The sequence below is a fragment of the Labeo rohita genome, chromosome 5 (assembly GCF_022985175.1).
Source record: "Labeo rohita strain BAU-BD-2019 chromosome 5, IGBB_LRoh.1.0, whole genome shotgun sequence".
Classification (NCBI taxonomy): domain Eukaryota; kingdom Metazoa; phylum Chordata; class Actinopteri; order Cypriniformes; family Cyprinidae; genus Labeo; species Labeo rohita.
In genome coordinates, this window is record NC_066873.1 from 11143498 (window position 1) to 11170396 (window position 26899).

Here is a 26899-nt window from a genome sequence, read left to right on the forward strand (position 1 = left end):
AGGGGGGATGTGAGACAGATGTGATTCAGGTCAAATTCAAACCTGGATCCCTGTGAAATTTAGTCAGTATTTTTACTATTTCATCAATAGTCAGTTTTCCTCAGAATGCAATTGCTGTATTTATTAACTAATTACACATTCTAACTAACACATATTTTTACTTGTAATAATTTAACATTTTTTATAACAAAAGTTATAATATTACTACAGGTGCTTGAAGAATGAAGATGTGTACGTTTTTCTTATTTTGCTTAAATATCGTATTTTTTTCATTTAGTCCTGCCCTTCAGAAGCTACAGAAGATACTTACATGTTTCCCAGAAGACAAAATAAGTTACATTTACTCTGATCTTCGAATTCCAAAAGTTTTCACCCCCTGGCTTAAAGGGTTACTTCACCTCAAAATGAAAATTTTGTCATTAATCATCTACCCCCATGTCGTTCCAAACCCGTAAAAGCTTTGTTCGTCTTCGGAACACAATTTAAGATATTTTGGATGAAAACCCTGGGGGCTTAGAGACGAATTGTTGAATGAGATCTTTTTTTTCTTTGCATGCAAGAAGTATTCTCGTCGGTTCATAAAATTCAGATTGAACCACTGATGGCAGATGGACTGTTTTAACGATTGTCCTTCATACTTTTCTGGGTCGTGATAGTGGTATTTACCTGGCAGTCAATGGGACAGTCACAAACCTCCCGGTTTTTATCCAAAATATCTTAAATTGTATTCTGAAGACAAACAGATTTTACTGGTAAGTTATGGGGGTAAGTGATTAATGACAAAAATTTTGATTTTGTGGTGGAGTAACCCTTTAATACATTGTTTTTCTATCTGGAGCATCAGTGAGCATTTAAACCTTCTGTAATAGTTGCATATGAGTGCCTCAGTTGTCCTCAGTGTAAAAAGATAGATCTCAAAATCACACAGTCATTGTTGGAAAGGGTTCAAATACACAAAAATGCTGGAAAACCAAAGAATTTATTGGACCTGAAGGATTTTTCTGAAGATCAGCAGGCAGTTTAACTGTTCAGGACAAACAAGGGACTCATGAACAACTATCACTAAACAAAAACACACAGCTGTGGATCATTCAGGTTACAACACAGTATTAAGAATCAAGTGTATGAACAGGATCATTTTCATAAATTCAACTAATATTTTCTCTTGTGGACTATATGTCTTTTATGTCTTTTATATCTTTTATGTGAAATATTTTATTCAGGTCAGTACTAAATAAACAATAACATGCATTTTGTATGATCCCTGATTAACATTTTGCAGATTCTGCAAGGTACAGTTTATATACATGTTTAGTATGTTAACATTACTTACATAAATTGTTTTCAATTCACTTATCTTTTGAGGCTGGTTATTTGTCACCTATGGTATGGATTTAGTAAAGATACCGAGGTATTAGATTCTGGTATTGTACCGAAGCCAAAATTATGGTACAGAGCCATCCCTACGTATAATACAGTATATAACACTATACATTCACTGTCACTTTTAATCATTTCAGTGCATCCTTGATTAATAAAAGCATTCATTTCTTTAAAAGAAAAATCCCAAATCTTTAAAATGACCATCTTTGAACAGTAGTGTGTATGTGTTGTATTGCTGTATTATGTTGACTGTCTAATTATCACAGTGTTGATTTTGCATCTCACCTTTGTTTTACTTGCTGCAATCCATATGCTTTTTGGTAACACCCATTTTCATTAGTGATTTCATTGACAAGATTAAGTGGGCCTTTTTACTCAGATTGCACAATATTCCTCTTACCGCTTTGGATTAATGCAGTAAATTTTGTATGTTTGTTTGCTCAGATAGTCTTCAGCATATTTGGCCAGTCACACAATCATATCTCGCTTGCTATTCATAATGAGGTCACAACTCCAATCAGCAATCTCGAACTGGCACTCAGTTCTCGCTGGCTATGAAACATGTTTGGCAACCAGCATGACTGAGATGAGACATCAAACAAGCCATGCAGCTGAGGCAGGACACCCATAGTGTCTCATTCAAGCAGTTTTTCCACTAAACTGAAAAAAAAGTTACATGTAAACATACACAAATTAATGCTATTCTGGGTCAGAAATTAACTACCAAAATTAAACAGCACCAAAATGAATACAAATGCCCCAAGATTGAAGATTTAATGTATATAACGTAAAAAAGCGGGATAGTTTCTAGCATCCTCGTGGCCCTTCATAGGATAAGCAATTTGGAAAATGCATGGATTGTCATATGATAGGCCTATAGTTAAGTAATATCACCTGAGCAAGCTGTTCTTCCTATATACCAGCACAAAGGCAAATGTCATGATTTTATACAATGCTTCAGTAAACAAGAAGTTATATACATGAATATATGTGCATAATTCAAAGCTTGTGTTCAACTAAATGTTTCCATTCTGTTTACTCTGAGATATTCACACACTTCCATTTCAATCCTTCAGAAACCTCCAATAACAACCTCCTCCACAACACACAACACCATTCTCTCTGGATGGAAAGTGTAGCTTTGAATAAGACAAAACATTTTTGTGTCATGTTGATTTGATGTACATGTTTGCAAATGGAGAACTGGAACTCCGTAGTGTTAACATGATGTAGATAAAGGCAGTGAGGTTTTTGGAAAATGTCTGTTTTTATGAAATCCGTTGTTTTGAAAAATCACAGGTTCTATAGAAATGTATCCATCACATGATGATTTGCAAATCTAGTTTCTCCAGGGACAATACGTGCGATTTATAACTGAGACATGCATCTTTTCTCCATTTCTCCATCTACAAGCCTGCTTTAGAATATCACACCTCTCTTGTAGTGTGTTCTTTCCATCTTGATGTTATTCATGGTTGTCAATTAATATTTTAACACCAATTTTGATACAGAATCATCAGAATCCCCCCTTTTCAGCTTTTTTTTTTTTTTTTTTTTTTGTTGTATTTTTGTTGTTGTTTTTGTTGTTGTTGTTGTTGTTGTTGTTGTTGTTTCTTAAGCCACACACTACAGTTTAAAGGAGAAGTCCACTTCCAGAACAACAATTTACAAATAATTTACTCATCCCCTTGTCATCCAAGATGTTTATGTCTTTCTGTCTTCAGTCGTAAAGAAATTATGGTTTTTGAGGAAAGCATTTCAGGATTTTTCTGCATATAATGGACTTCATTGGTGTCCCGAATTTGAACTTCCAAAATGTAGTTTAAAAGCAGCTTCAAAGGGCTCTAAATCTAGCATTGTCATTGTTTTCGAAAAATATTTTTTTTTTATACTTTTTAAGCACAAAAGCTCTTGTAGCACAGACTCTGGGATGCACGTCCACGGATCGTTCATTTTAAATGAATCTTTAATGTGACTCGGGAAGAACGAGTCATCTCGGGGAGTGACTCATTCAGTCGCGCATGCACAACATCCTATTAGGTTCTGTACTGGAATTAGTTCACCTGTTTCAAGTCTTCGGGTGTTTCGAGTTGTTCGTTCATCTTATGGAGCTGTCACGTGATGCTGATTTTGCTAAAATGAACGAAATGGCTTGAAAAAAGATTTGTTCATTTTGCCGAACAAGGTCAGAGTTGGTAAAATGATCCGAACTTCCCATCACTACTACGAATCACGTCTTCAAATCACCACAAGTTCATTGTCTGTGTACTCCAGCTCAATAAGGTAGAGTATGTCGAAAAACTTATTTTCTCCTACAATTTCAGAATCGTCCAACATCCTTGTACCTTTTTGTTTGTAAACAGCGTTTGACTTACTTGCACTTTCTTAGTCTTTGCACGTTCGCTTTGTAAACACTGGGTCTGTGGTTCCGCCTACGTTCCACATGACCTTTCGCATCCCAGAGCCTGTGCTACACGAGCTTTTGTGCTTAAAAAGTATTTAAAAAATTATTTTCCGAAAAAAATGACAGATCGTTTCGCTAGATAAGACCCTTCTTCCTCGGCTGGGATCCTTGGAGCCCTTTGAAGCTGCATTTAAACTACATTTTGGAAGTTTAAAATCAGGGCATCAATCAAGTCCATTATATGGAGAAAAATCCTAAAATGCTTTCCTCAAAAACCATAATTTCTTCACGACTGAAGACGGAAAGACATGAACATCTTAGATGACAAGGGGGTGAATAAAGTATTTGTGAATTACTGTTCTGAAAGTGGACTTTTCCTTTAATATGCTACATCAACATTGACCACACTCTAAAATGTCATGCAATTTACATTTTTAATAATCCTTAAATTAAAACGTTATGAATAGTTCTTACGCTGCTATCAAAGGTCAAAAGGTTTTCATACAATCCAAGCAAAGCAGAACATTTTAATAACCACTAACCACAATATTCTAACCACTAACCACTAAATCTTCTATTTGGGAAAAAAAAAAAAATAATAATAAATCAAAAGTGCATATTTAATTTTGACAAGGCATCTTAAAAGTGGAGTGCTCATAGCAAGAGATGCTGAAAAACAGCAATACAATGCAGTCCCAAAGATGTCAGTCTACATGTGCACATAATAATTTATATCATCTGTGCAAGGCTGGATATCTCCTTCCATGTGGTTTAATTCAGCCAACTGGTAAATAATCCGCAAAAATGTTTTATATCTTCATCTTTTGTGTCTTATGCGGTGTGCTGTAAATTTCATGGGAGTGCTAGAGTCAGTTTCAGCACCTCTCATGTTAATGATGTTAGTAACCTGTCTACATGACAAGGGAAAGAAGGATCCACTAAACAAATTTACCAGCCTGTCAGAACATTTTTGTTTGTCAGTCAGAACTTAAACCACCAATAGCTAAAGCAAGCGCAAAATTGTCAAACATAGCAGGCCCTTTTCAGGAGCGTTTCAAGAATGGTTTATTTAGCTGTGCAGTTATCTTGAGAGCACACTTGAAAACAGTGTCCTGTACTTAGCAACAGGATCCCAATTAGAGTCACATATCACAAATCATAAGAAAACCAGGAAAAACAATCAATCCATGGAAACAGGGACAAAGTCTGAAAGGGTTGATTCAAACAAAAAATAGTATTAACCTCCACCAAGTGTTTTAAACAAGTTAAGACCCTGAGCCAATCCACAGCTGATTTAGGAGCACTTATGTGACCGGCCGCATAAAAGTGAATCTGGCATACCACTTTTAGTGTGTGGACCTGCACATATGCTCTTTCAGGAATTTGCAAGTAATTGTAGTGGGACGAGGCTAAAAAGATGGGGTAGTTACACTGCCCTGAGGTTACTCAGATAAAAAAAAAAAAACCAAAAAAAAAAAACAGTTACATAAATGTTCAGGATTGTTCAGGATGTTTTTGCAGTTTAGTGCTAACATAGAACCAAATCAATTGTACATTGGTTAAAAAAAATAAAAAATAAAATAAATAAAAACATATTGATATCTGTTCATCATATCTGAAATTTTAAACCTAAAACCTGGGGACACAACCTAATACTTTTTTACTTTCTCTGTTTGTGTAAATCCACAACGGGTTTAGAGTATAATTTTTTTCCACATTAATTTTACACTTGTCTAGTACAAAAACGTGGTTTTGTTTTATAATTACAATGCAGGCTTTTTTCTTTATTTACCCAAAAAGAATGGAAGTGAAATGTGACAACATGCCCCATAGGTGGAGCACATAGTAAGTTACTATTAGTGACATCTGAGGGGCATGTTGGAAAGACCATATGTGACCCTGGACCACAAAACCAGTCTTAAGTAGCACGGGTATATTTGTAGCAATAGCCAACAATACATTGTATGGGTCAAAATGATCTATTTTTCTTTTGTGCCAAAAATCATTAGGATATTAAGTAAAGATCATGTTTCATGATGATATTTTGTAAATGTCCTACTGTAAATATATATAAAAACTTAATGTTTTATTTTTTTGCATTTTTCTCAATATTTATTTTTTTTTTTTTTTTTTGCACCCTCAGATTCCAGATTTTCAAATAGTTGTAACTCAGGCAAATATTGTCCTATCCTAACAAAAACCATACATCAATCGAAAGCTTATTTATTCAATTTTCAAATTTATAAATTTACCAAATTTAAAAAACAATTTACTGGTTTTGTGGTCCAGGGTCCTGTATGACAGCGTAAAATGGTATCTGGTCTAATAATAATAATAATAATAATAATAATAATATATATATATATATATATATATATATATATATATAATATAAGACAAGCCAAAATATTTTGTCAATTCAATAAAATCATTAATTTTTCAAAGAAAATAATGACCTTTTTTTAAGAATTAAAAACAAACGAAATTAAGACAGACGAGCAAAAATGCTTTACATTTCTTGAAATAATAATTTCTGAACATTGAACACTGGCTCTCAATCTTTATTCACCTTGCATGGTTTTTCATTAAAATTCTTGAGTGTAAATAGTGTACATTGCATCGCTAATGTCATAGAGTAGCATAGTTTAATAATAGCAGGGCACAATTTAACACAGTGTTACAACTATTCCCATCTGTGAAACTGGAATTAAAAGCTGGTTAGTGTCTTCTGCTAGTTAGCGAAGTATTAACAAACGATCTAAATAACAGGTTGGAGATTAAAATAATAGCAGATTTGTCTTATTTCAAATAAACAATAACAATTTAGATGAAAAATTCACATCAGACAGAAATGTACTTTTGCTATGGTTAAATATTCAGCAATAGCTTCACAAGATTTTTGAATTTTGGCATTTTTTCTATATGTCACCCTGGATAAAAAGAAAACAGTCACAATGGTCAGTTTTTGGAAATTGAGATTTATATATAATCTGAAAGCTGAATAAAATATTGAGAAAATCGCCTTTAAAGTCCAAATGAAGTTCTTAGCAATGCATATTACTAATCAAAAATTAAGTTTTGATATATCTATGGTAGGACATTTACAAAATATCTTAATGGAACATAAACTTAACTTAATATTCTAATGATTTTTAAAAGGAAAATCGATAATTTGGACCCATACAATGTATGTTTGGCTATTGCTACAAATATACCCGTGCTGATAAAACTGGTTTTGTGGTCTAGGGTCACATACAGTGTTGATATGGCAAGTTTTATTATGCTTGCTTGAGCATGTGTGGAAATGTTCAACCTATGTGTGTTACAACTAACCCCACATTATGTGTCCTTCACACCCCTAATTTGAAGTATATTAGTTTTCAAGCAGTTTTGGTGCCCGTTGACATCAAACATGTAGACCAAAAAACAAAAAACAAAAAAAAATAAAAAAAATAAAAATCTCATCTACTATATTCAGAATAATCTGAAGTTTATGACAGACCACAGACAGGATTGTCTCAGACCACATCTCTCAATTCTCAAGCGGTTCTTGACCTTTCCAATATGTCAGGCATGCAAATGTATCATGATAATGAGGACAAGTTGTTAACACAGTTAATCTACATATTTATATCTGTGTTGAAGGCAATTAAAAGGAGACAGGAGAGAATTGAGAAAATTGTCATGTAACACTAAACTAATTGGTGTAAAACACCACAACAAACATTACATATAAATAATATAAATGTGGATAAATGTGAGATTACATTTTATATTCGAAAAAAGAATTCATATTCACAGACTAATTATGCAGTCCCTTTACAGTACAGGTAAACTGAACAACAAACACACTGTTTATTTTTGCCACCAGAGACAGAGGTCAAGAAGACAGTGTTTGGCTAGAGTACACAAATTAGATCAAACCAAACTTGTTTATGCTGGTGGGGTAGCACAGCCTTAAGCGCACACGGACACTGGCCTTTACAAGTTGTATAAATGCATAGACAGGCCAAAATGCAATGGACTACAAAGCGGCGGTACAAACAACTTCTCTACTGTGGCCTATTAAGGAGCAAAAGCCCAACATAGCATAAAACACCCACTTTGTAAAGGCGCTTGTGATATGGTGATCCTGAACGTCCCGTATTCCCAAGCCTCAGCTTGATTTAAAAAACAAATTGCTGTTTCAGCTTTTTCCCCCTCTCAGCCTATTTCTCCAGTCTCTAGGTGGATTTAATATCTCCCCCAAAGGATTGTTTTGAAAGAAGGCTAACCTTGGTGCTAGCTTTGAGAAAAGTTCCCAGAGCAGTCCATTAGCGTCTTGCGAATGGTGTTAACCCAATACAGCCGAGCTAAGCGTTCAAATGGCTCTAGAGAGGTCCTGGTAGCTCTTCTACCTCTTACACATTAATAAAAAGTTGCCTTCACTCCAAGGAGCTTTTAAAAAAGTTGCTCGCTATTGTTCCGCTTTTTCAATCAATAAATCATACGCTCTGCTTGTAAGAGTTTCTTGAATATTTAATAGAAATGGCTTGTTTCCTTTTATCTGCCGGCTCTCGCAAGAGAGATCAAGAAATCATCGCTAACCATTGACTCGGCATTGTTTCCTTTTATCGGTCTGATCTGAAGCATGACAAGTCTGAGTTGAAAGCATTGTGCAACAGGTTGAATATGTTCTGGCCTAATAGCATGGCCTCATTTTCAATGCTTTCATGAAATTGGAAGCATCCCCTTTGAAAATGACTTCAGTGATATCACACGTGTCCTTTAAAGGCCTTCCTGACCTGAACGTGACTCAAGCTGCTTGTTTTATGTCTTGAACTGACTGTTATTCGCTTTGTTTGGTGCTAATTAGATTTTTGCAGCTTATTCTGGCCATGAACTGGGCGGAAAAAGGCATGAAAATGTGTATAGACTTTGTGATAAGAATCCAAAAGTAGTCTTGTTTATTTCAGAGAGACGTAATTAAAACATAGTTTAGTTGTTTATGAGTCCCTTGTTTGTCCTAAACAGTTAAACTGCCCACTTTTCAGCATTTCTGTGTATCTGAACCCTTTCCAACAATGACTGTATGATTTTGAGATCCATCTTTTCACACTGAGAACAACTGAGGGACTCATATGCAACTATTACAGAAGGTTCAAATGCTCACTGATGCTCCAAAAGGAAACACGCTGCATTAAGAGCAGGGGTGAAAACTTTTGAACAGAATGAAGATGTATACATTTTTCTTATTTTCCCTAAATATCTTTTTTTAAATTAGAAGCTTTAGAAGCTACAGAAGATACTTACATGTTTCCCAGAAGACCAGTTAATTTAAATTTACCCTGATCTTCAAATTTAAAAAGTTTTTTTTTTTTTTTTTTTTTTGTTGGTGTTTTTTTTCTGCAGAACACCAAAGAAGATATTTTGAAAAACACAAAACAAATAGAGGATATCATTCAAATTTGGGATCAATAAAATTATTTATTTATAAAACATTTAAGTCAGCAAGATTAACTTGATCAAAAATTACACTAAATATATTTACATTGTTATAAAAAAAAAAAAAATCATAAAAAAAACAAAACAAAACAAAAAAAAAACAGTTATTTCAATTCATGTAAAAAAAAAAAAAAAAAAATCCTGGAAAAAAAAAATCATGTTTGTAGTTTATAATAAGAAATCAGAAAATCAGCATATTAGAATGATTTCTGAATCACGTGACACTGACGACTGGAGTAATGGCTAATGATAATTCAGCATTTGCAATCACAGGAATGAATTACATTTTAAAATATTTAATGAATAGATTTTATTTATTTTTTTTTTAAGAAATAACATTTTTCGTTAATTTGTTAGTCTTTTATATACATTTTTCCTTTTAATAATCAAACTTTTGTGGCAACAAATCAACAACAGGACACATTGAATCTGAGCTCAATTGCTTCTAGTTTGTGATATAGTTTATACAAGTTTATTTCCTGGTTGTTTACCAAAAAGGTACATACAGTCCCACAACATCACTGTCAGTTCTAAACAATAGAGAACCAGTATCTGTCAAAATGCACTCAGGTTGGACTGTAAGTTTTGATTTGCTGAGTAAGTAAAACTGTCATATATGGAGGTCAGTGATAATGGTCTAAATGTGCGTCCACTGAAGCTGAGGTGTGAGTTCTCAGGCGCTGTGATATCGATGGCCCCTGTCAAACTCAAGGCTGCATCTACAGCTCTGTTCTCTCTGGGGAAGTGTCAGCAGGTAACAATCTATTGACATTACTGCTTTAGCTCCAGGGTATAGATATCCCATCAATACTGATGTCCATCATCTGATTGTGCTGTGTCGAAAAATAGTAAACACCTGTAGAACATTCATAATGAACTGCACTGCTGTTGTGATGGACTGCACTCCTCCTCATAAACCACGCTTCATTAGAGCCATTTTATGGGAATATTCAGAGCAACATGAATTACATTATCATTAAAATGGCAATAACAATTTATTGTGTAAATTCACAGAAAATCACTACATGCATGTAAACTCACTACATACTAATGTATTTAAAGCATGTAATGAATACTGTTATTTAAGTTCCAAGTTATCCATGTTCCTGCAACACTGCACAGCCTATGGTTGCAAAAACTGCTGAGATTTAAATTCCTGAAAAAAAAGGGATAACCTTTCACAAGTTGAGAATGGTTTGTTTTTACAGTTGAGGTCATACGTTTACATATAGTACACATTGCGGAATCTACAAAATGTTAATTATTTTACCAAAATAAGAGGGATCATACAAAATGCATGTTAATTTTTATTTAGTGATGACCTGAATAGATTATCTCACATAAAAGATGTTTACATATAGTCCACAAGAGAAAATAACAGTTGAATTTATAAAAATGACCCATTCAAAAGTTTACATACGCTTGATTTACTGTGTTGTACGTGAATGACAGCTTTAGAGTTTTTTAGGTTTTTTTTTTTTTTTTTTTTTTTTTTTTTTTTTTTGTGTTTAGTTGTTTATGAGTCCCTTGTTTGTCCTAAACAGTTAAAACAAATTCTTTGGGTTTTCAGCATTTTTGTGTATTTGAACCCTTTCCAACAATGACTGTATGATTTTGAGATCCATCTTTTCACACTGAGGACAACTGAGGGACTCAAATGCAACTATTACAGAAGGTTCAAACATTCACTGATGCTCCAGAAGGAAACACAAAGCATTAAGAGCATGGGGTGAAAACTTTTGAATAGAATGAAGATGTATACATTTTTCTTATTTTTCCTAAATATCTTTTTTTAAATTAGCACTGCACTTCAGAAGCTACAGAAGATACATACATGCTTCCCAGAAGACCAATTAAGTTAAATTTACCCTGATCTTCAAATTCAAAAAGTTGGCTCTTAATGTATTGTTTTTCCTTCTGGAGCATCAGTGAGTGTTTGAACCTTCTGTTATAGTTGCATATGAGTCCCTCTGTTGTCTTCAGTTTTAAAAGATGGAGCTCAAAATCATACAGTCATTGTTGGAAAGGGTTCAAATACACAAAAATGCTGAAAACCCAAAGAATTTGTGGGACCTGAAGGATTTTTCTGAAAACCAACAAGCAGTTTAACTGTTCAGGACAAACAAGGGACTCAAAAAAAAAAAAAAAAAAAAAAAAAAAAAAAAAATCATTCAGGTAACAACACAGTATTAAGAATAAAGCATATGTAAATATGTAAATAACTTTTGAACAGGGTCATTTTTATAAATTCAACCGTTATTTTCTCTTGTGGACTATATGTAAATGTCTTTTATGTGAAATATCTTATTCAGGTCAGTGCTAAATAAAAAATAACATGCATTTTGTATGATCCCTCTTATTTTGGTAAAATAATTAACATTTTGCAGATTCTGCAAGGTGTATGTAAACTTTTGACCTCAACTATATATGTATTATCTCCATATTAAAGGTGGTAACTTTTTGATGTTTAGTAGCTAACGCCTTCATCTTGTTGTATTATGTTGGTTTACCAAAATCGTCTGCTGAAGACGCATCTTGCTCTCGAATGTTCACAAACTGGCTTTGACTGTTCCAGTATGGCAGACAGCTTACATATAGTGGCCCACAGACAACTAATGATGCATCTATGTGCATATCCATCTTATAGGGAACCTCGGGTATTAAGACTCTCTTATTGAAATATGTAATAGAAAAACCAGGAAAGATTTAGGTTATTTAAAAAATCCACATAATTTTATATATATTTTGAATAATGGGGGGCTTTTAGCAGACCACAGCTACTGAAAGAGCTTACAAACAACAGAGACAAGAAACGCTACATGCCATCCTGGTGGGATATAAACATGCTGATGCTTGTCATGATGCTGCAGAAACTGAAGGAGTTTCTCAGCGCAGATTTCACTCGATATCCGGGGGCGTTCAGACTCCTTGTGGGGAAAAATCGATGGTACGGCATTTAGTTTAAGCCTACACTTATCCATCGTCACCTGTAAGCTTTCAGTAGCTGTGGTCATCGTATTTGTATTTTATTTTTTAGTTGTGTTGCGGTAAAAATAGCAACAGGTAGCACCAGTGGCTCAACCAAGTGCAGCCATTTTACATCGCCAAAATAATGGCGCCCCCCATATTCCAAAATATGTCTAAAACAATGTGGATTTTTTAAAATAAGGTGAATCCTTAATGGGTTTTCTACTACATGTTTCAGTAGGAGATATCATTTACATTATATTAAACAATACATGTCTTAATACCCTTTAAGAAGAAAACAATCTGCTAGGTCTTAAAATGTCAAAAAAGGTCCTTCCTAATTGTGTGAGAAGATTCCTAATGGGTGATTAGCAAAGTGATCCTAAAGAGCTCTGCGATGCCGGAAGACATACATCTCTTTGGTCTACATAAGAAGATGCTTACATATTCATTGAACTTTTCCATTGTGCCTATGGGCACACTGAAATATAGAGGCACTTTGGTGACAGTCATGCATGAAAGAGTTTGATGACAGCTTGAGTGCTGCAGTTGATGCACAAGACATGTCACATCAATTTCCTGAGTATCTTCGTGTATGTCGCGCCAATGTTCATATCCAGTAGCTAATCAGTACTGATTTGAATGAACTTGTCACATGAGCATGTAGTTATTTTGCTTTGAGAGAAGACAATGCAGTAAAATGTAGAGTATTTTAGAACACAAGCAGTACTAGTGCCTGTAATTTTCTATCATTTAATCTGGCTCTGTTTTAGCTGTGACCTACAATACTACATTCAACTTTAATGTTCGTATTTGCCATAAATCACTATTACATTTGAATAAGTACAATCGTAGCTTATCAAGAGCAGTGTCCCCTGCGGATCCCAACAGCTGACAGGCCAAGATCACAATCTTTTCAAATTCATCAGCAATATTCAAGGCTTAAGGTTTTACGATTTATTGTATTTACTACTTGTCGATAAGCAGTTTGTCAGGAACGGGAGGGTGTGCATCTCCAAATCCTTGGCCGGCTTAGTGAAATCATTCCAATAAAAGACCACGACTAGCATTTCTTGAATGAAAACAGTTCTGAAATAGTGCTCTTGGTGCAGGCGTTAATGAAAAGTGTTCTTGGTGGGACTTAATCTGCTTAATCTGCAGCGATCAATAGTCTCACAGATAGAACATCTGGAGATATTGCAGGATTTTCACTTTTAGCTTTGCTTGGTCCTTATGAGTAATGTACTAAAACCTGTTGGTTGTTATGGTGACTTGGTAGGAGGTTTTAGGAGGCTTTACTATGGGAACAGAAGAAGGTGAGAATCAAAGTGTGAAAGACACACGTCAGTTTCATTTATTTATTTTTTAAACACTATTACATTATAAGAGTTTATAAGAGCAGAGCAGTGTCCCCTGTGAACTGCAGCAGCTGACAGGCCAAGATCACAATCTTTTCAAATTCATCAGCAGTATTCAAGGCTTAAGGTTTTATGGTTTATTGTATTATTGTTTTACTTGTTCCTCATAAGTACTGTACCAAAACCTCAAGATGGATGTTTATGGTGACTTGGTAGAAAATTGTAGGGTTATTTATCATGGGAACAGAAGGTGAGAATCAAATTATAAGAGACACATGTCTGTTTTGTTACATTTTTTTGTCTCTGTTTTCTGTTGACTGAAGTTTAATGTTCAGACTGAATTTTAATGTTGCATTTAATTTTTCATGAATACGAGCTCTCAATCATGCTTTGCCATATGATGTACCAGTCATGTCTAATGAGAAACTATGATGACAATGCTTCAGGCATTTTTTCAGTTCACGTAAAGTGTACATAAATGGGTCACTGGCATGTCCCCGCCGGGTAACATGCTATATTCCATCGAAAGCTTTCAAGTTGGCATGAAATAAAAATTCACCCTTTTCTAATGCATCTTACTGATCTTGATTGACATTCAATATTTAGGTCTGCAACCGATGGATAGAACCAAGCCTCTGCCCAATATTTTTGTTTTTGATAATGTTAAATTCGGTTGTACATCATAATAAGAAAAGATCTGTCACTACTTTTGTTTCATTGTGGCTTAAACAGAAATTGCTTATTACTTTATAATTGCGGAGTGTCTACTTACACTAAGTGCAAATAGCCTGCCTTGTTGGCAGAGGCTATTTACACTAACTCCGCCCACCAATGTGCAACTAGGCTAGACAACATTACAAAAGACCATCTTTAAACATCATCTCCTGTGTCACAGATGATAAAACTTGTGCTGTGCTCTTTTCAATGCGATCGACCTAGGTTTGAATCCCACATTTTTTCTTCCTTTTTAAATCTCATATCATATCGGCAACGCATTTATTTTCTATAAAAATGAAGTATCTGTTAGGGTTAGGGTAGGTGTAGGGAGGGCTTATTGTCCCAATAAGACAGCATCCATTTAATATTCATAATAATTGAAATTAAATAGAATATTTACAATACTGTTGTTGCACAACAAGACATTTTTAAAATAATCTAGTGCAGGCAAGACATTGACTAAAATGATTAAAAAAAAAAAAAAAAACATAAGAAATTGCAACTACAGAACTAACTTGCCTAGTTAAACAGTTTTAGCCTAGACTCTTTGATTAACTTATATAATGTTAATATACTGGCCTACCTGCATCTGCTTTATGCCTTAAAATATACATAATATATAATGACCAGGTGACCATTTTAATAAACATGTATTTGAATAAAAGATAAACAAATGTGCAGGAACTACACAAAGTCTTTTTACAATTTTTTTTTACCATAATTTATAAGGTGACTAACACTACTAACACAAACATTACTTTAACAATGTTTTGCAGTAAGTTTGCATGTATATTCTTATTTAATATAGGTTTTACTGTAACTTAAATGGTAGTTCATTATTTTATACCGATAAAAAGCGCATGTATTTTTATGTAGAATCTAATATAATTTTTCACTGTATTTAGTAAGGTAACTGACAACAGGTTTCTACTGTGTCTTTTGTGTGTGTGTGTGTGTGTGTGTGTGTGTGTGTGTGTGTAGTTTAGGTATACACTATGTTATGAGGACAAAATGTTTCCACAAAAATGGCAGTATCCAAAAACCTTCTCCTTGTGGGGTCATTTTGTGGTCCCCTTGAAGAAACAAGCTTATAAATCATCCATAAATAAGCTTTTAAAAATCAAAACTGCAGGAAGTTTCCTGTAAGGGGTAGGTTTAGATGTAAGGTTAGGCTAAGGGGATGGAAAATACAGTTTGTATAGTAAAAAAAAATCTATTGCTCCTATAGAACATAAAACCCATAAAACATGGAAACCTGTGTGTGTGTTAAAATTACATTGTTTTACAAAACACCTAACTGGTGTTATTTTTCACATTTTCTCTACTGATTGTGGTCTACAAAATGGATTTAATTCTGGAAAAATGTGTTAAACCGAGCTGAGAATACTGCACTCTAGCAGAATGCATAATCAAACCTAGCTGTTAAATGATGGGTGGATATACAACTTTGTGAATGACTGGCGTTTAAATTATGCAGAACTTTCTGTGTGATTCTGTGGGCAACAATACCATGCAGGCAAGCTGCGAACATGCACTTTATTAAGCAATTTATATCATATTCTACAGAGACTTACAAAGGGAAATCCACCTCTATGAAACAATAATAATCACATTTTTATTAAAACTACTGAAAACTTTCAAAATATTTTCAAACGCCTGACAGATATGGAGTATCTGTTCTATGTACTGAAGATCCTACAAGACTGTATTGTTTATGAAGGTGAAAGCAATGTGCTTCACTTATAGTCATTTATCAGCATACCCAGACACCTTCTTAGTCAATACACTCATTAAAAGTCCCAGTGGAATGAGTCTCTCCCTATTGTGTTTTTTTTTTACCATGCTCATTAAACAGTCTTCTAAAGTACAATCAATGCAGTTAGCAAAAATCCTTGTGTGTTTGTGTCCGTGTGTGTGTTTGAGGGCAGGTATGAATACACTTGTTTATGTCAGGAATTTTATTTCATATATCCTTGCCCCTAAATTCCAAGTCAGTCAAATAACACTGTAAACAGTTTAAAGGTTAATAAAATAATATAGTTAATTATTAATCTCTTTCCTTTGACAGGTACTTTATCCACTTATGTGGCTTTAGCCAAGCTGTACATGTTCAAATGCTGAAATTGTCATTCTAATATTTTCACAGCTTCTGGAAACGAGGATAATTTTTTCTGTACTGCGCATGGAATCGTAATTTTGCTTAGTTGCTATAATTAGCCACTTAAATATTTCATAATCTGAATGTGTGGCAATGCGCCTCATCATCCGAATTCACTGGATTCTGATTTATATCCTGTCAAATACTTAATGACAAATCTCCTCATTCCCTTTCATTTAATTCTGCCATAAATGACTTTGCAGCAAAGCAGTGGCATCGCATTAGCAATCAGCTTCCCGCTCAGTATCTCACATTTTCTGTTATTAAGTCAATTTTCATCCACTCATCGCAAAAGGCACTTGTAGGACAGACAAGGGCAAGTGGCGCAAAGAGGAGCAAATACATTAGGCCTCATGGTATTGAATGCAGAAATAACAGATAAATATGATCAACGGTTTGGAGTCGGAAAATCTGAAAGCCATTTCCCTCTAAACATTTCCTTTCAACGCCTTCTCAGCGAAAACAGAAACCATGTATGTTGTAATGTTATAATGAAGAGAATGCGATGCAGTGGTAGTCACTATTTGTGATACGGCAGGCCCTGACGTGATGCTAACGGTCACAGCGCCTGTTTCTTATGTAAATCACTTCATTTGCAACTGTTGCTTGTCATGCTAACTCAAGCCAGAGTTCATTCACTAGCCTCTGAATCACTCCGACTGACAGACTCGTTAGCATAGCTATGGATCAAAAGGTTTGGTGTACGCTTCAGACTTCCTATAGTTATAAATTCCTGCTGAATGTATTTTTTGGTGAATTAATGGACTCTTTATTTGGCCTAACTGATGAATGCTGATGAGATAGAGTAAGGTGATATGAAAAAATAGCTGACATTAAATCTCTTAGTACCACTGTAAAGAGCTGCACACTTAATCGAATAAACAATCAAGATTATGACTACGGCTGCTGTGATTAACTAAACGTGAAACTGCCGATTACACTATTCCATTTAGGTCTGCCTAAATGAGGTTCCATCAGAATTTTCTATTTACATAATATTTTTTGCTTCAGCTGAGTTTTGGAACCGAGTGCGGAGGTGTCTGTTTTGTGTATGAATGCAAATAAGAGGCGTTTAAGTTACTCTTTAGACCTGTCAATAACAATAAACACCTAATGAGGAGATTTCAGCAACCTGATCCACTGATATAGATATACAAATACATGTTTTATGTTTCATTTTATTTTCCAGTGGCAGCTTCAGTGATTATACCATGATGGGAGCATTACAGTGCTGCGTAACATTCTGTAAACAATTTCTACAAAATATGATGAGCAGTTTTGTTTTTCATGCTGCTAAGAATGTGAAGTTATTCAATGTCTTAGTTTTTAATAATGCATGAAACAGCAATATGTGAACCTAGAACCCACAAAACCAGTCATAAGGGTTAATTTTTTGAAACTGAGATTTATACATCATCTGAAAGTTGAATAAATAAGCAAGGATAAGTTAGAATAGGACAATATTTAAGCAAGATACATCTATTTGAAAATCTGGAATCTGAGGATGCAAAAAAATAATAAAAAATAAATACTGAGAAAATCACCTTTAAAGTTGTTTAAATTAAGTTCTTAGCAATGCATATTGCTAATCAAACATTAAGTTTTGATATGTTTATGGTAGAAAATTTTCAAAATATCAGCATGGAACATGATCTTTACTTAAAATCCTAATGTTTTTTGACATAAAAGAAATATTTATGTGAGAACACAGTTTTCAGCTTTTTTAGAATATGATACACAGTTGCTCCAAACTAAATAAGTACTGAGTTGATTACCATATCAAAGGAAATAATGAAATAGAATGACAGTTGGGTCATTCTATAATTGTGGGTACATCTCATGTCTGTGAAGTATATTTTTAAATATATTTTCATATATATTTTCAAAGCCCTGATGCTTAATTTTCCAGTACACAATTATATTTTTCCCAGTCACACAACTATATGCTGAAAAAGCCATATGTTTTGTTCAAAAATGATGTTCATATCACATACAACCCTGATATTCAGTTGTCAGATTTTGTAAAGTTGCTCATTCTACTCTGCATTTAAGCATGAAAATGACTTCAAATATAAATTAATTTCATAGTTTTCAGTTAGATTAGGTTATCAAGACATTTGGGTGTGCGCTTAATAATAAGTGTTTTATTTGTGTCCAAAAAACCATTGTCAACTAAGTTACCCCCCTTAAAAGCAGATGGTTTGTCCAATTCTCACATAATTTGCACAGTATGATGATATTTCCACTAGAAGCACATGGATGAAACGCTAGAAGTTATGTTCTCTCTCTTTCCCCTAATATTGGTTAAACTAGCAAACCTGTCAGGAGTGGATTAATTGACTGTCAACAGTGTTACACAAGCATTATTGATGCAAATTTTAACAAGACAGTGTAACTAAAACTTATGTTTTGTTTATGAAAATATATTTCTAAACATACCATATGCTCAGAATTGTTCTAGGCTTCCATGTTGAGTATAGGCCCAAAACACTAAAAATGTCAAGTTATGGTCAACTGTGTTACCCAGTAAAGGTAACATGGTGGACAGTAGCAAATATAGATGGTATTTTATACACATAATCCTACAGAGCATCTTTATTTATATAGCACTTACTGTAGAATATAAATTGTTTCAAAGCAGCTATGTAAGGTCATGTTTGGGTATTTGGGAAAAAGGAAAACTTTTTTCTTCACACTGTCAAATTCTATAGTACCCCTAATTATAGAATGACCCAGTTGTTTATTTTTGACATAATCATGCAGCTCGAGATTACTTACAATGCTACTTCTATTTATGAAATAAAATCTTACTTCAGTTTAACAGGTGTGACTTTATCACTCACGGACTTATGCAAATTTTTGTTTTTGCAAACTGAATGTTGCATTCTCCTTGTCTGTCATATGGTGATTTACCTTTCAAATTGCATCATCCCAATCTTTGATCACATGTCACATTTTGTATTCTCTCACTGCCTCTTCTTCATTCAATTTCCTCTCTGCGCATTTCCTTTGGGTACACTTGAATGCAATAATTCAAATGGAACAGTTCCACAAGCACTTTGTGTGTCTCTTTATAAAGATGTTTCTGAGGTACAGCTCATTAATTAACAAACTACCCTGTTCAATTTGTTTGGTAATTCAAAGCAGGAAATGCAATGCCATTTAAGCATTTTCAAACTTTTAAAGACTCCAAAACAAACGACGGCATCAAGATTGAAATCGTAGCTTGCATGCACTTTCATAATGTGTGTGTCTGTGTGTTTGGTGTATGTGGGTGGAGGACTTTTTCTAATGCTTATTGTTGTCACGTTTTTTTGTAAGAAAAGCCGCGTGGATTATTTCCTAGAGCAATTGCCCCACCAGACAGATTATTTCAAAGGAAATGTGCATGCTTGTGGGGAATTTCTTATTTTCCTTCCAGCATCTTACATTACCCATGTGACAAGAAAAAGTGTGGGATTACAGAAAAAAAAAGGCTGCAACAGCAAGTTAAATTAAACAGTGAAACTTCAACATTTGAAAGGCGTATTACACATGACGATTCCATTATCTCTCATAAGGCTGTGGCTAAAAAGCTACAGAAAGCCCCCAGGATTGTATCGAGCCACAGCCATTGACCAACAGATGTGTATCCTGTTACTGAGTTCAGCAACAGCAGCCGGCACTCCACTACACCCAGAGGTGTATTAGTGGGTCTGGGAGGAGGGATCGGGGTGCACTTTTGGTGTCATGTTGTAGTCCCATATGTGCCTTGTTCCATATGTGGGTCTATGCAGTGATGGGCGTGATGTATTTGAATCTGTGACCTCTCATAATGCATATCCCTGTGGGCACTGGAATCACATAATCCGATGATGCTATTGAAATATATATATATTAGACTGCCTGTGTCTGGAAAGTAGTTGAGAGGAGCTCTTTGGTGTTTAATGTGTTTGTAATGGATTGGCTTTCAGAGGCATTAGCTCATCCCTTTAAGAGGTATTCATATCTGTTTCCACAGGCCACAGCCACACCAAAAGGTGTTCAAACCTCTGAGCGTGAGTGAAACCCAATCTCCGGGCTTTTATAATCTGAACCTTTCCGTTGAATGGGCACGATGATAAATGTCAGAAATGTAATGGAGCGGAGGAAACCTGTCTTGAAAGAACAGTCTCAAAGATGTCATTTGCTTCACAGAAAGTGGCACTCAATAAGTCCCATACAGGCTGAAGAATGCGCTGGTCAGAAATGTTGTGAATGGTATTTTGCTGTAGACCTTTCATTTGTCGTAGTAACAGCGTAGCTTGGCACGGAGCGTCATCTCACATGTGCTCTCTGATCTCTCGAGAACTCTCTGGGTGACTGGAAGGTTAGAGGACCCACCACCTTCAACTCCCATCCCCCATCTCCATTCAAAAGTATCTTCCAGAGGCCGTTGGATGAGGAAAGGAGGAGAGCTAATTCGTCAATGATCTTCCTGCTAATCCCCCACTCTTTGCCTGAAGGCGCTCAAGCTATGCATCCCTCCCCCAAACCCAGCCCCCCTAACAAATACACTCTCTCCCTCACACAGACACACTCAGAGTCTGCCTCAACACGTCCAGTGGGAGAAGATGAATGTAATAGGGTAGTTTGTAGTCTGCCACGGTGGTGTCCTGGGAGGAGTGCTTTTGCTCTGGCTGTGAATGAGAGCTAAAGAGTTTATTACAGTTTGGGGTGAGGTGTGGTGAGACAGGGCGGTGTCTAGGCTTTGTCTCGGGCTGTAAGAGGAGAACGGGATCTGCTAGGAGGAGTCACACTCAAACAGGAACTGCAGAGTATAGATGGAGTGAGCGAATGTTAGTGTGGACTCACTCCGATCATGCTGCAGGGCAGGAGGTGCTTTCGTAGCCTCCCAACAGGCACAAGTGATCAGTCTCTCTCAGATCTTTGAGCAGGTTCTGGATACGGTTGGATTACTACTGAGAGGATACTACTCGTGTGCTTTCAACTTTGGAGACTTTGAGCACAGTTTCAAAGCTTGATCTGCAGCTATCAAATTCTTCTAGTTTGGCTTCAGCTGCATGGATACTTTTTATTGTGTACCTGCGAAGTGATTCCTGTTGTGAAGTACCCCGTTTAAATGCAAAGCATTTGTGGAATATGGGACATTTTGTTGTTCAAGTGGATTTGCCATGGATTCTCTATTCGCTTCGACTTGTCATTATGATAAGTATGTTTTATTATTCCACTGATTTTTGAGGGCAAGTTTCTGAATAGAGTGCATGTGTGCCCTCAAATAAGTCACAGAAGTCAGTCACGTTTTAAACAGTAACTCTACCATACAAGATTCACAGTATTATTTTTATATTAATTAACTTTGCTTTAAATGTAACACTTAAACACTCTCCAAGTGTCTCCATTTCTCTCCAGTACAGGGAGATTATGATCGGTGTATTGAAGTTTCTCAACAATCGATTGGGCATCTAGTCTAAGGTAGTTAATCTTAGGAGCCCAAGAGATAGAGATCAATGATGTCTTCTGTGTACAATATGTTATCGGACAAACCGTTGCATGCTAGTCGATATCTCACCTCACTCCAAATAGTGAGAATTTCTGTTAAAGATGACCAGCTCTGTCCTCTTATTGAAGCCAGTGTATTCATTATATGAATGTATTGCTCATTATATGAATTTATACAAATCCATCTATTCTGAAACAGTCTGGCTGAAAACCTCTCATTCTTGCATGCCATTAATCAGTGTTTATTGTCTGAGCCAACTGATCTCTCTAAGCATGAAAGGGAGAACAAGCATTCACTTTCTTGGAAATTGGAGTGTAGTTCTCTGCCACCAGCAGATACAGAAAGGTTCTTGAATTCTTTTTCTAATGCAAAAATAAGCTGTAATAAAGCCAGCACATTGCTACCTGTAATTTTGAGGTTGTTTTCCATCGAGAGCCACTTGCAGTGCTGTAACTCAAGGGTCTTTTTCTGTAAAGCTGTATGAAGTTCCTACTTAAGTGCCCACTTTAGGGTTCAGTGTTGAGCAGAAGCATGGTTTCATGAACTCTAGAGTTTCTGAATCTGCTCTACTGAGTTCCTTTGTGCTAGCTGTTCCAAATCCTTGGCTACCACCGTCTATTGTCAGTGCATATTTAATTAACTGTTTTTTTCTTGTTCTTTGTCTTTGCAGTTGCTGGTAAAGTTTCCCCTACCAGTTCCGATGCCCTCTTCAGTGTCCCGGTTCCTAGTACCACCTCCAGCCCGCCAGAAGTTTACCTTCCTGCCAACTTTAAGCTCTCCAACACACAGTTGGCCTTCTTTCTCCAAGAGACCAGAGTTCCACCATATGGCAGCCAACGTGGACACCCTCTTCAGCGTTCAGAAAGCTTCGTGGTTTTCCAGACCAAGGAGCTGCCTGCAATCAACATCTCACTTGGACCTTTTACTCAAGACCAGACGTTGTCCAAGGACCTACTGCAGCCGGCAAGTCCTTTGGACATTCCTGGAAGGCTGACAGTCAACTGGAAGGTCCGGGCTTTTATTGTACAGTCTAGAGTTTTCGCTAGCAACCCACTTGTACAGGTGATGTTCTATATCGCAGGACGGGACTGGGATGACTTCAAGATTCAGGACAAGCTTCCGTGTGTGAGGCTGCATGCTTTTAGAGATGTTCGGGAGATCAAAACATCCTGCAGGCTTCAAGGGAATCTGGCGCAGTGCTTGGCCCAACTGGATCTCCCTTCCACGTGGTTTAATGTTAATGTAGCACCACTGGGTCGCAGAAAGTCCTCAGGGACAGATGGGCTTGAGTTGAGTGGGGAGACCCTTCAGGTGGAGCTTTACTACACCCTCCATGACCCAGACAGCAATGATGAATGTGGGGAGAGCAACCCACGTCGAGGAGGGGCATCCAGAGGGGAGAGCTCATCCCAGCAGCCCCTTCTCCGTATTGGGAGCATCAGTTTGTACCAACCCAGTCAGGAACAACTGGTGGTAGAAAAACAGCTTGACAAGAACCTCTTTCTGAGGCTACCAGAGAGGCCATTAAAACCAGGAGAGACCCTCAACATCTACCTGCTTCTGGTCCCAAATTCTACTGTGGAGCAGTTTACACTCAAGTAAGTCTTTTCTTAATTGTTATCCATGTATGCATGGGGTGGTCTAGCAGAGCTATCACATATGCATTGTATGTACTAAGTCAGGCTTTATTCCTGTGTCATTCATTGTCTCGATTTTCCAGAGAGTTGAAAAAAAGCTCATTGACTCAGATTCCTCACAAGGTAAAACCTGATTTTCAAGAGACGAGACACAAATCACAGAGGATCTAACTAAATCTCTAGTGGAGTGCTGGGCTTTAGGAGATTGTGAGAAGGATTCTGCTTTTCAAAGTAAAGACATAATGGGTATTAATTGACATCTGTTCAAATTAAATTTCTCATGAGCTTGACCCAGTTCTTGTTGAATTAGAGCCAAGGGGATATGAGGCATATTTCTCATCCGGCCTGTGTGTTTTATTTTATTTCTTATCGTCAGTAGAATAGAAGGGTTGAGGTGCTTGTGTAGTAAAATTATTATTTAAATCCTTGAAGGCGGTGGAAAATTAGCCTTTTTTTCCTCAGTTGAGAGCGAAATGGGAGGGGAGGTAGGATATTAGCTGCTCTTTGAGGCGTGTCGAAGGAACGCTTCATAAACAGAGTCCCTCTAATTGTAATGGAAACTCACAGACTTCAATTTAGAAATTCACCATGAATTAATTAGGCTTCGGTAACTCATTAACCCGAACAGGAGCAGGCAGAGCTGTGGGTGTAGCCTTAGCGAGTATAGTTCATTGAGTTTTATCTGACATAGTCTGAACTTTAATCTGTGTGTCTACAGAGTGGATTCAGTTTTTGTGAAGTCTGACAGTCACTATGGGTCAGATGATGTTGGGCAGTATATTGTTTTTTGGGCTGTATTATTGTTAGATTTCTGGATTGCAACTGTACTGTAGAACAATAAGTCATTTTTATGGCAGTTGTCTTGGTATACTGACACCTAGTGGTGTGGATGCAGCATCACACTATGTCCTATTCGCTGTCAGATGATTCATTTATTCAACCAGGAAGCTTGTTGAAATAAAGCAAGCAATGTTCATCTGGATATGTTCTTAACAAGAGTGTCTCAGTGTGACAAATGTGGGAAAATCAGTTTTTATTAGGCTACTGATTAGGTGTACATAATTAAAACAGATTTTTCAAAAGTACTGTTCATTTCTTTGTGTAAAACATTTTAATGGGATAAAAAAACTGAGTGCACCTTTAAAAATTGTTCTCCTTTTGAGGACATATAAATCAATATAATATGTCATACAGCCGTTAAAAGAAAAGCCTGCTCAAATTACAAAGCAGATGAGGGTATATCGCAGCGACGTGTCCAGATAATGACAGAGTACATTGCTGCTTGTCGCTACAAGCATCATGATCCATTTTCTGAACCTAATCCTCTTAATGTTATAGCATATGTACAGAATTATCCTTAGTTTGGAAGTGAAATCTGAGAGATTTATCTTCATCCTGGGGCATTTCGGCAAAAAGGTCCATCAACCTGATTGATATTGTAAAGAAGCAGTTGCCTGATTTCTGTTCCATGTCATGAGGGAATGATTTAATACCTTTTTGCCAATCTAATATCTTCAATGAAAGTTCATCTGCAGTAGTTTTTCAGTTTGCTATGATATTAAATTCCAAACAGTAAATCTCTCTGACCTCATACTTTTATGCACTCGTATTGGAGTTTTTGTGGTCCAATATGGTGGCATTAATTCTCCAAGGAAAAGCTGAAGAGCAATAAAAGCTCAGGCAGAAAGAAAGGAGATGAAAGTCTGAAGTTGAGAGCTCTGAGCCAGTCAACTCAATGGGAGGTGAATTAAACTGTGCTGGGAGCCAAAGTTGAGGGATACCAACAAAAAAGGCTATTAAAGATGTAATAAAAGAAGTCTTTAAATATGAATTAAGCTCAGCTGAAGTCACCACCCACTTCACATTCCTTCCCACCATCAGGTTCCTTTCATTTTTCCTACAGTTTAAGACGTTCAACTGTTTTCATCTGTTATTTATAGAGATTGCATCTTAAAGGGATAAATCATGGAGAAATATTACATTTTGAATCTACAGTTTTGACCCGCTAGTCATCTCCGTGTAAAAAGTACTGCTCACCATTGTAGAATGATCATGAAAAACAGTGTGTTGTACATTTAACAACTGAGGAAAAAAAAAATAAAAAAACAATATTTGGGTCTGCCAGGGGGCTACTTTAGAGCTGTTGAGGCAATACAAGATTGTTGTGAGTATCTTATTAGCATTTAAATGTCTTTTAAATTAAATTGACTACATTAGTATGTGTACAATCGGTTTCCAGCAATTCAGACAAACAGCTGTTGTGAGGCAAAAGCCGGTGGCAACATTCAATCATTTGCCTACCCAGGAGGTCACAAAACAATTCTAAATATAATGTTTTCAAACTGAAAGCAGAGCTGTTGAAGTCAGAATAGTTGGCTTGTCACATTGGATTTTTTTTCTTGGCCAGAATAGTTATCAGAATATGGTTGGTTAGTGCTGAATAATCATGTCCTGGGAAGCTATTGCTATTATTCATCTCTTTGGCTTGCAGATGATAAAACTGTCAAAACAACAACTTATACATTGAAGGGGGGCCATAGTTAGGGACTGGAATATCTTAGAGACTTGGAGGTGGACTCCATGGATTTGAGCCAGTAAGCAACAACCCTTAAAGTCCTTAGTAACCACCAAGCAGCACCATAGCAACAACCCAAAATAGCCTAGAAACTGCATAGCAACATTCTGAACAAAGCCAAAGCATTGTGGCAGTGAGATTGCACCTTTTTATTCACATAGTGTAGTATAGAGTGTGCTAAATCAAGTTCTGATTACTATTTGCATTAGTTTTGGACCTTTTTGTCAACCCATGAAAACAAATTGCATCCACAAATCACTAAAAGATTTGGTTGGCAAACAGTGAAGTACAGTAATAATGGAAGAATAACATGCTGTTCCTTTATCAACACTTCATGCCAACTAAATGGTTCAAAGACAACTCATCCTTTGCATACATATACAGTGCTGTAAGGCCTGACATATGAAACATGGTCAGAAAATCTTTTTGAAAGGGAACAGGTTATTGAACCTTTAGATGAAATGTATTTTTAGATTTAAAAAAAAAAATGGTAACATTTTTTCCCCTTAACTCAGGCTTTTGTGGCTCATGTAATGTGATATACAAAATATGGAGCTCATATTTGAGGAAGGAAAAAATAACTCTTCCGAAGCCCAAAATAAGCAAGGAAATATGCATTTTAATGCAGTTGCTGATATATACATGGCCAAAAAGTAAGGCTGCTCAGATCAATAAAACATACTACTTGCATAATATTCTATATTTCCTATAATTTTCTACAGCCATTCATCATT

At 36.0% G+C, this 26899-nt stretch overlaps 1 protein-coding gene across 1 annotated transcript in view; it reads left to right on the forward strand.

Annotated features, from left to right (window-relative positions):
• The window catches only part of tmem132e (transmembrane protein 132E), a 401398-nt gene that overhangs the window by 261414 nt on the left and 113085 nt on the right, over positions 1 to 26899 (forward strand). The window contains 1 exon segment of the mRNA XM_051108794.1: positions 22624 to 23551. Within this exon segment, the coding sequence (XP_050964751.1) occupies positions 22624 to 23551 (928 nt within the window).